The sequence below is a fragment of the Vigna radiata genome, chromosome 1 (assembly GCF_000741045.1).
Source record: "Vigna radiata var. radiata cultivar VC1973A chromosome 1, Vradiata_ver6, whole genome shotgun sequence".
Taxonomy (NCBI): Eukaryota; Viridiplantae; Streptophyta; class Magnoliopsida; order Fabales; family Fabaceae; genus Vigna; species Vigna radiata.
In genome coordinates this window covers 10294909-10303766 of record NC_028351.1, presented here as the reverse complement: position 1 = coordinate 10303766, position 8858 = coordinate 10294909, and the positions used below count along the sequence as shown (strand labels likewise).

At 34.3% G+C, this 8858-nt stretch overlaps 2 protein-coding genes across 2 annotated transcripts; one reads left to right on the top strand and one right to left on the bottom strand.

The window, feature by feature from the left end:
• The first annotated feature begins 1799 nt into the window (after positions 1–1799).
• LOC106757301 (pentatricopeptide repeat-containing protein At1g33350) lies at positions 1800–3776 on the top strand. Its single transcript, XM_022784523.1, has one exon. It carries the CDS (start codon positions 1839–1841, stop codon positions 3405–3407), a length of 1569 nt encoding a protein of 522 aa, XP_022640244.1. The 5' UTR covers positions 1800–1838; the 3' UTR covers positions 3408–3776.
• A 98-nt stretch (positions 3777–3874) lies between these two features.
• Positions 3875–5041, bottom strand: LOC106757291 (22.0 kDa class IV heat shock protein). The gene has a single exon (XM_014639931.2). It carries the CDS (start codon positions 4868–4870, stop codon positions 4310–4312), a length of 561 nt encoding a protein of 186 aa, XP_014495417.1. The 5' UTR covers positions 4871–5041; the 3' UTR covers positions 3875–4309.
• Between the last annotated feature and the right edge of the window lie 3817 nt (positions 5042–8858).

Sequence of the window (8858 nt, the reverse complement as noted above, 5' to 3'; positions counted from 1 at the left end):
TATTTAAGAATTGCACCTCAATCCTGTCACTGCAACCAATTTTCTTTCATCTTCTTCATCCATGATCACACACACCCAACACGTAGCTCCCAAGCAATTCTCCCTTGCTCTCTTCATTAGGTCTCACACATACACACCACCCCAAATCAAAGACCAATTTCAGCAAATCAATTCAAAGAGAGATAACTTATATATTCAATCCACATATACCTGTCAAATATTTAAACACACAATATTTAAGCACAATTTCCCAGTCAATAAATTCATCATTTTCAAACTTCAGTTCATACCAAACAGATAAATATCAGTTCAAATCAACACATCAGTTTAAGAAATCAACATGCATATATTTTATAAAATATATTCAAACAAAACAATTAGCTCCCCTTACCTCGAAAACTCACAACTAAAAATTCAGGAAACGCTCCAATAGTAACCCTTACACTGTGCTGAACAGGACAGGACCTATAAATCACCAATTTTGATGATAGAAACAACATTTTTAGAGCTGGAACAAATTGGAAGGAAAAGACAATATGGAAAGTACATGCAACCAGAAAAAATTGGTTGCCTTAGGTTAGGACAGTAGAGGGAAAAGAGGAAACTTACTTACCAACTGAAATTGAGAAGTGTTCGGTTCAAATGGAAGCCTTCTCCGCCAGGAAGGGTTTGGCAACACTCAATTAAAATTTGCACGATTCAGATTTCTGGAATTTTAGAGAGAAGATGGAGGAACTTGGTTAGGGCATAAGAACTTCTTCTTTTAGAGAGAGAGGGAAAATGCAGAAATGAAAATGCTGACTAAGGGAAAGACCCCTCTCAAGACCAAGAGCTAACTCTGATGGGCTTGGCTGCTTTCCCTGAGGCCCAATAGCCTTAAAATTTTAAGGGCTTTACATTTGCCCTAATTGCTAAAGAGAATGCATTAAGAGAATGCACCAAGCGACGATGCTGAACACTGACTATTCGATTCATAATATGCGCTGTAAAACTCATATTTCTATTTCTTTATCTAGATAATTTTCTAAAGCAAAGAAAGAGGAGGGGATAGTTTCATCAAATATCTCAAATTTAAGAAAAATGCACAATATATATAATAATTTTAAAGGTTTTTTTTATTATAAATCTTTTTGTATTTTTCTATTTATCTTTTTCTTTCCCATGACATTTCTTTTATGTATGTTTGTTTTCTCCTTCCCATCCTTCTCACTACTTAAGACGAATACATTTTGAAGAAAATATACCATCAATTTCACTTCATTTTATATTAAAGTTTATACATATTTTGTTCTTTAATTTTATTTGTATAAATTTATTCTTGGTTGTTTCTTATTTTGTTAAGAAAGACCAACAACTTTAAGTCTATTATTATATTATTAGATGATATGTCACAGTTCTTTGTAAAATTACATAACGAATTTTCGAACACGAATTTGTGAATGCAATTCACGAGACAAAAAAAGAGAGACTAATATCCATTAGAAACATATTATTCTCACTTAAATAGATTAATAAAAAACTAAATACTTCGTATTAACATTTAAACTAAAACATATATAAATGGTATAAATATAAACAACTCAAAATACTATTTTTAAAGACATTTAATATATTAAAAGAATTTAAAATACATTGTTATATCTATTTGATTTTAAAATTTAGAGGCAAAACTATATCAATATTTACACCAAACACAAATTCTAATTTTGTTACTAAATAGATATTTATCCCAAAATTTACTCATAACATATCAAATGTGATTGGTGTTGATCAAACACAGTATCACGAACTCGTGTTTTATAAGTATTTGATGTTCTTCGTCTTAAGAAAACAAGCAAATGAAGCGAAACCTGAACGAACATGTATTGGAAACACTGAGCAAGTGCAATCATCTGAATCATCTGAAGCAACTTCAGGGTTACCTCACCACTCTTGGCCACGCCCATACCCACTTCTACGCCTTCAAGCTTCTTCGCTTCTGCGCCCTCGCTCTCTCCGACCTCTCCTATGCACGCCTCATCTTCCACCACCACCCGTCCCCCAACACCCACCTCTTCACCGCAATCATCACCGCCTACGCTTCTCATCCTTCCAACCACTCCTCCGTCCTCATCCTCTTCCGCCACATGCTACGCTCTCAGACCGCCCGCCCCAACCAATTCATCTTTCCCCACGCGCTCAAAGCATGTCCGGACTCATGCGCCGTTGATTCACTGCATGCCCAGATCGTTAAATCCGGGTTTCTCCACTACCCTGTCGTGCAAACGGCGCTGGTTGACTCTTACTCCAAGGTTTCCGGTGGGTTGCCGGATGCAAAGAAGGTGTTTGATGAAATGTCCGAGAGAAATGTGGTGTCTTTTACCGTTATGGTTTCTGGGTTTGCTAGGGTGGGGGATGTTGAGAGTGCGGTGAGGGTGTTTGATCAGATGCCCGAGAGAGATGTGCCGTCTTGGAATGCTCTCATTGCTGGGTGCGCCCAGAATGGGGCTTTCACTCTGGGGATTGAGTTGTTTAAGAGAATGGTTTGGGAGCGTAATATGCCGAATGGGGTTACTGTGGTCTGTGCACTTTCGGCTTGCGGCCACACGGGGATGCTCCAGCTTGGGAGATGGATACATGGTTTTGTGTACAAGAATGGGTTTGTATGGGACTCGTTTGTCTCGAATGCCCTTGTTGATATGTATGGGAAATGTGGAAGCCTTGGAAAAGCAAGGAAGGTTTTTGGGATGAATCCGGAGAAGGGGTTGACTTCATGGAACTCGATGATTAACTGTTTTGCGTTGCACGGGCAGAGTGAGAGTGCAATTGCCATTTTTGAGCAAATGGTGGGGTCTGGTGGTGGCGTGAGACCGGATGAGGTCACCTTCATTGGTTTGTTGAATGCTTGTACTCATGGTGGATTGGTTGAGCAGGGTTATAGATATTTTGAGATGATGGGTCGGGAATATGGGATAGAGCCGAGGATCGAGCACTACGGGTGTTTGATAGACCTTCTTGGTCGAGCAGGGAGGTTTGATGAGGCAATGGAAGTTGTCAATGGTATGAGCATGGAACCAGATGAGGTTGTGTGGGGTTCTTTGCTTAATGGATGTAAGGTGCACGGCCGGACTGATTTGGCTGAATTTGCGGCCAAAAAACTGCTTGAAAAAGATCCACACAATGGAGGTTACGGTATAATGTTGGCCAATGTATACGGGGAGTTGGGACGGTGGGATGAAGTGAGGAATTTGAGGAGGACACTGAAGCAGCAAAAGTCTTATAAAGTTCCAGGGTGCAGTTGGATTGAGGTTGATGACCAGGTTCATCAGTTCTATTCTCTTGACGAATCGAATCCAAAGATAGAAGAGTTGTACGGGCTCTTGGAAAGTCTCGTTGGTTTTAAAAATGAAGTCGTGGTTGATCTGTAGTCCTGGTGACCTCAACAGTTTTGAACTCACCATACTACATTTGGAGGATTAAACAAAAGAAAAATCAATTGAAACCCAAATTTTTGACAAAAGCCAGTGCTGACCTTGCAAAACAGCCACATCACATGACCAAGGATTTTTCTAGTGACACCAAATTGTATGACGTAATTATTCTCTTGTGTCCTCGCAACTCCAAAGATTTATCAAGAACAGAGAAACAGAAGGAAAAAACCAGCCATGTCTATATTTTATTTATTTTGGTTTGACCACTGTATCATATCAACATGCTGTCTAAACCTAGTCCAGTTTTTTTATTCCTGGGCTGTTTTTTGGCAACATAAACTACAAAGGGAAGACATACCCACAATCTTTGAATTTCGTTTCTCTGAAAGATGTAATTGAAGAATGCTTTAGTATATCTGATTCTTATGCAAACATGACAAAATGCTTCAGCCACGTTATACGACCAAAGGTTTGCAGTTTAACCCGTGTAAATGATATTGAATGCTAGAATATATATTTTGTACATCATGTGGTGACATAATCTGTCATATCTGTTTTAAGTATGTCTCACATTGTCTTGATGGAAGCGAAGATTTTGAAAGCTTTAACAAATGGATAACACATTCTCCACTAATGGACCTCGTACTTTGTTATGTATTTTCTTGTCATTCCCTTACTACTTTATTTAATAATCAAAGGCTAAAATTTGAGTTAGACCACAATAAAATCAACAAGCTAATCAGACAAGACCAGTGTTACATGATAACAAGCAAAGATCTTTTGTAGAACTCTTTTATCCACAAAATCCTTGCCCAGAGTACATACCCTTTTTTTTTATCGATCATTTATTAGCACACAAAAAGTCCACGGGAGTATAGTTATTATCATTTATTAATAATTCAAAGATCTTGCTTGAGCTCATCATCCCCTGCAATGTTAACCACCCTTGAAGCTTTGGTCTTTTCAGGTGACAACTTGGCCATGGTGAGAGTAAGCACTCCATTCTCTAACCTAGCCTTGAGAGAATCAAAATCTACATTGTCTGGTAACTTGAACTGCCTCCAGAATTTGCCATAAGATCTCTCCACTCTATGCCAGTGATCCCCTTCCTTCTCCTCCTCCTTCTTCCTTTCTCCACTCACTCTCAGCACTGTATTCCCCTCCACTTCTATCTTTATCTCATTTTTCTTCAACCCTGGCACATCTATCATTATAACATGTCCCTCTGGTGTCTCCTTCCAATCTACTCGTGCAGGTGACACAGCCATGGATGCCTGATCTTTGCCAAGCCCAAATGGGATTTGCTCTAACGCACGAAATGGATCAAGGAAACGATCAGACAACATGTCAGCCCAGAGTGCATCAGGACGTTCTGTAAATGGTTGCATAAACCCTTTTGCCTTGGATGGAAAACCAGCAAGAACAAGCAAGATCAGTGGTACAAGTACTAAGTTTCTCATTTTTGTTTTGAAATGTGTATGTGCCTCCTGTTTTGGTACGACAAAAGAATTGGAAAATTGAGAGAAACAAATTGTGTTTGATTTTGGCTATATCTGAAGTTTGTCTTGAAGCTTTATTTAAACTAATCCAGTTTTACCAATTCATCTTATTTTGTTCCCCTTTATTTATGGGTTTCCATTAGATTTAAGAGGTAGCCATAATTTTCTTATTTATTTTAATTATTTAATGTATTTTATGAAGCCTGTCTAAAGACTTTTACGTATATTCCGTAACACCAGAAATGATGATTTATTAAATCATGTTTTAAGAAGTTCTATTCCTTATTTCATGCTTTTGATTGAGTGTAAATTTTATTCTAGTATTGTAATGGTCGGTATCAGAACTATTAGATGTGACATTAATTGCTATTGTAAGCTTGAGAGAGTGAGTTAAAAAATAGATAGATAGAAAAAAAAATTATAGTCAGTGAGAAACAAGAGTTTTCGTAGTCATAAAAAATAGATTACAAGAGGGAGTTATGATAATAGATTATAATATTATATGGTCGGATTCCAACTAAATGGAAAACTTGATTATAAATATAAGGAGTTGTTAATAACTTACCATTTAAAGACTTCCAAAATTTGAAGCTAACGAAAAAAATAAAAGGAAAGATAAATTGATACTATCCCTTACAAGGAGTAGATTATTTTATTTCGGAAAAATTATGAATTACAAAATTGTTAAAAATGTGTGGAAAATTTTAAACTTATCATAAAAAGGAATAAAGAAAATAAAAAAAAAATCAAAATAGCAATCAATGCACAGATATTATGACAAATTTGAGATGAATATTTCACTTACATCATTGGTCTTATTAATAAAACGTAGATAAAGGAGAGGTACTTAACAAAAACAATAAAGTAGTAGAGAGAATTTTCCTTACCGTTTCAGTTTAATATAATTATGTGATGACCACGATGCTGGCAAAAGAAGATGATAAAGACCAGTATTAAATATGTGATTAAATTTTTGTAATAGGTTTTATACTAGTGAATAAATTATATGTAAGCTGCTTATAGGATCACAGCATGCACAATTTATCGAAGATTATATTTTTCATATAACCTGAATGATAATTGGTTATTTAAATGAAATGAAGATTTCATAAAAGATTATGTGATAATCGATTACTCACTTATGGTAATTGATTATCATAATAATAAAAAGTTTTTAGAAAAGCTAATGTGATAATAAGTTATTTTTTAAAATTAAAATAATCAATTATTAACGACAATTTTGACTTGACACTTTAGGTTCTTGATCTAATTTTAAAAAGAAAAAGTTTATATATTTGGTTAAATCTAATTTTGAAAACAATTTTTTCATTCGAAGGTTTAAAGTCGTGATTGTTAGAGAAACTTTATGTTTGTGAAAAGGGGTTTTGAAAAACTTAGTATGAGTAGAGCGATAACTTTCACTAAGTGGATTCTTGGGTATTGACTACCGTTGGTAGGAGAAGTTGTTCATTTGTGTGACTCAAAGGAGGTGGTTTATTCCTTGCGTGATTCAAAGAAAATGTCTTTCATCTATTATGTCTTCAAGAGTTTTTAAACCTTAAGCTTTTTCTTTTTATGATTATAAATTTGGTTTATTTTATTATTTGAGTTAATCTCTCTTTAGAGAGATTAAAAATTGTACATAAAGTCTTTTTACCAGAACCAATATAAAATACCTTGCATAATCTTCAATCTTTAAATTTTGTTGTTCTTAAAAAAGAAAAGATATTAATTGAACTTTGATCTTAGAAAGGGGATTTTTTTTTTTAAAAGTACAATTTTATATTAATAAACCAATTCACTCCCCTTCTTAGTTTTATCCAACATAAACATTCTATTACACGATTCTAACACATGACAATAAATTCCCACAACACATATTTTAGAGGAAAAAGATGTGGCAATTTCAATCAATGGAGAAATCCCAATTTAAGTCCATTTGTAACACCCAAATTTAAGTTTAGAGACATTCGTCCTCTGACTTTGACACTCTAAAGGCTCTTGGTCTAGAGACTTTTATCCTCTAACCTCAACACTTAAGAACTGAGTATCAAACACCAATCAATAGACTTTTTTGCCTAGAGAAATTCGTCCTCTAACTTTGATACTCCAAAGACCCTCAATAACAAGTATCACTTTATTGAGTTCTCAGTTTAAAGACATTCATCCTCTATCCTCAACACTTAAGAACCAAGTATTAAACACCAGTCAACATAATTCTCTATCAAAAGAAACATGTCTTGTGGCTTTAACACTCCAAAGACCCTACACACACAATCACACCCAAACATAGTTCACGGAGTTCTCTACTCAGAAACATCTGTCCTTTAACTTTGACACTCTAAGAACCATCCATTCCATCAAGCTACTCACCGCAAGGAATCCTCTCAAGGACACCCACTCGAGGAGCATGCTTTGAACAAAGCCCATACAAGGCTAAAAAAAGCCTAGCCCTAACAAACAACATATACCTCTAACCCGAGCTCACACAATACTCACATGGAGCTACTCACATGCATTCGTTGAAAGACTGAGTCTTTTCCACTCTTACCCAATAAAGCTAACAAGTGAAGTCTTATCAAGTTCATAGTCCAATCTAATCAAAATTGAATTGTCTGATGAGAAATTTCCAAACAAGGCTTAGTTGGCTTCTCATGGTTAATAATTCAATACCATAAAAGAATGTTGGTAGTATGTTTAGAAGTTGTGGAGTTGTTTAAAAGAAGAAGTAATAATAGTTTTTTCTTCAGGAGATGAATGTTTTCAAATCCTCTAATGCTATTATAGATTTTGAAGATGAAATGTTTGTCTTTTGTACTTTTCCAAATGGGGTTACTATAAGCCATATGTGTTGTATCATTAGAAGTCATTTATTGGGATAATGAGAGCTAGAGTTAATTCATTTGTAGTACCATATCCCTCCCTAATTTGTTGAAGAAGGAACTTCTGACTTTGTTTTCTTAAACATTGAAGAAGATGTTCAACATGTGATTTATTGACATTCAATAATGGTCTTCATGGAGTTTATGTGAATTTCATGAAGGTTGAGAAGTTTGACTATGTTTGTGGTCCATCATCCATTGATGATGATGGAGTGACTAATGTTAGTCTTTGAGATGTTTTGTAAGTAAACAAATGTAATCTCCTTTTCTTTATTTGTGTTTTATGACAACCTTATAATGGTTCAAGTTAGAGTAATGAAATTTCTATTTCTGTTTTATGACAAACTTGAAATGGTTTAAATAAGAGTAATGAAATTTTTATCTGTTTTATATACTTATACATTTTTTTAATTTTTATTCTCATCCCCTAAATAAATGAAAATGAAACAAATTATTTCTAAAGTATAATTTAACAAAATTTAAACATATAAGTAAATATTTTCTCATTTCAAAAACATATAACTTCTTTTTTTTCCCTTCCTCTATTTATTTTAATGAAATTTATAAAGAGAGAGTAAAAAACCAACTTGAAAATTGGTTTCCTGAGAATTGAGTTCTAACTAGTAACCCAACCAATGTTAACAAAAAAAGAAGGCTGGAATTTGGCTCTTCAGGGACCGAATTCTGAACTGTAATAAAGAAAAATAATAAACTAGCTTCAAATTCGGTTATTTGAGAACTGACTTCCTACTAGTAGCCCGATTGTTCACAAAAATGAAGGTTTGAATTCAGGTTCACGAGGATCAAATTCTGACATCTAATAAAAAAAAGAGTTAAATATGATTTTGGTCCTTTAATTTTTGATGAAAATTTGAATTAATTTCTCTTTCAAACTTTGACCTAATTTAGTCTTTTAACTCTAGAAATGTATGAATTTAATCATTCTAACCAAAATTTGTTAAGATTATTAACAACATTTCATAATAATATTTGAGTTGTTTACAATATTTGACATACTTTTTCTTTAATATTAGTTGAGAAACACATTTAACAAAATTTGATTAAAA

Coding starts and splice junctions, on each gene's coding strand:
- LOC106757301 (XM_022784523.1), top strand. CDS start 1,839: ATGAAGCGAAACCTGAACGAACATGTATTGGAAACACTGAGCAAGTGC.
- LOC106757291 (XM_014639931.2), bottom strand. CDS start 4,870: ATGAGAAACTTAGTACTTGTACCACTGATCTTGCTTGTTCTTGCTGGT.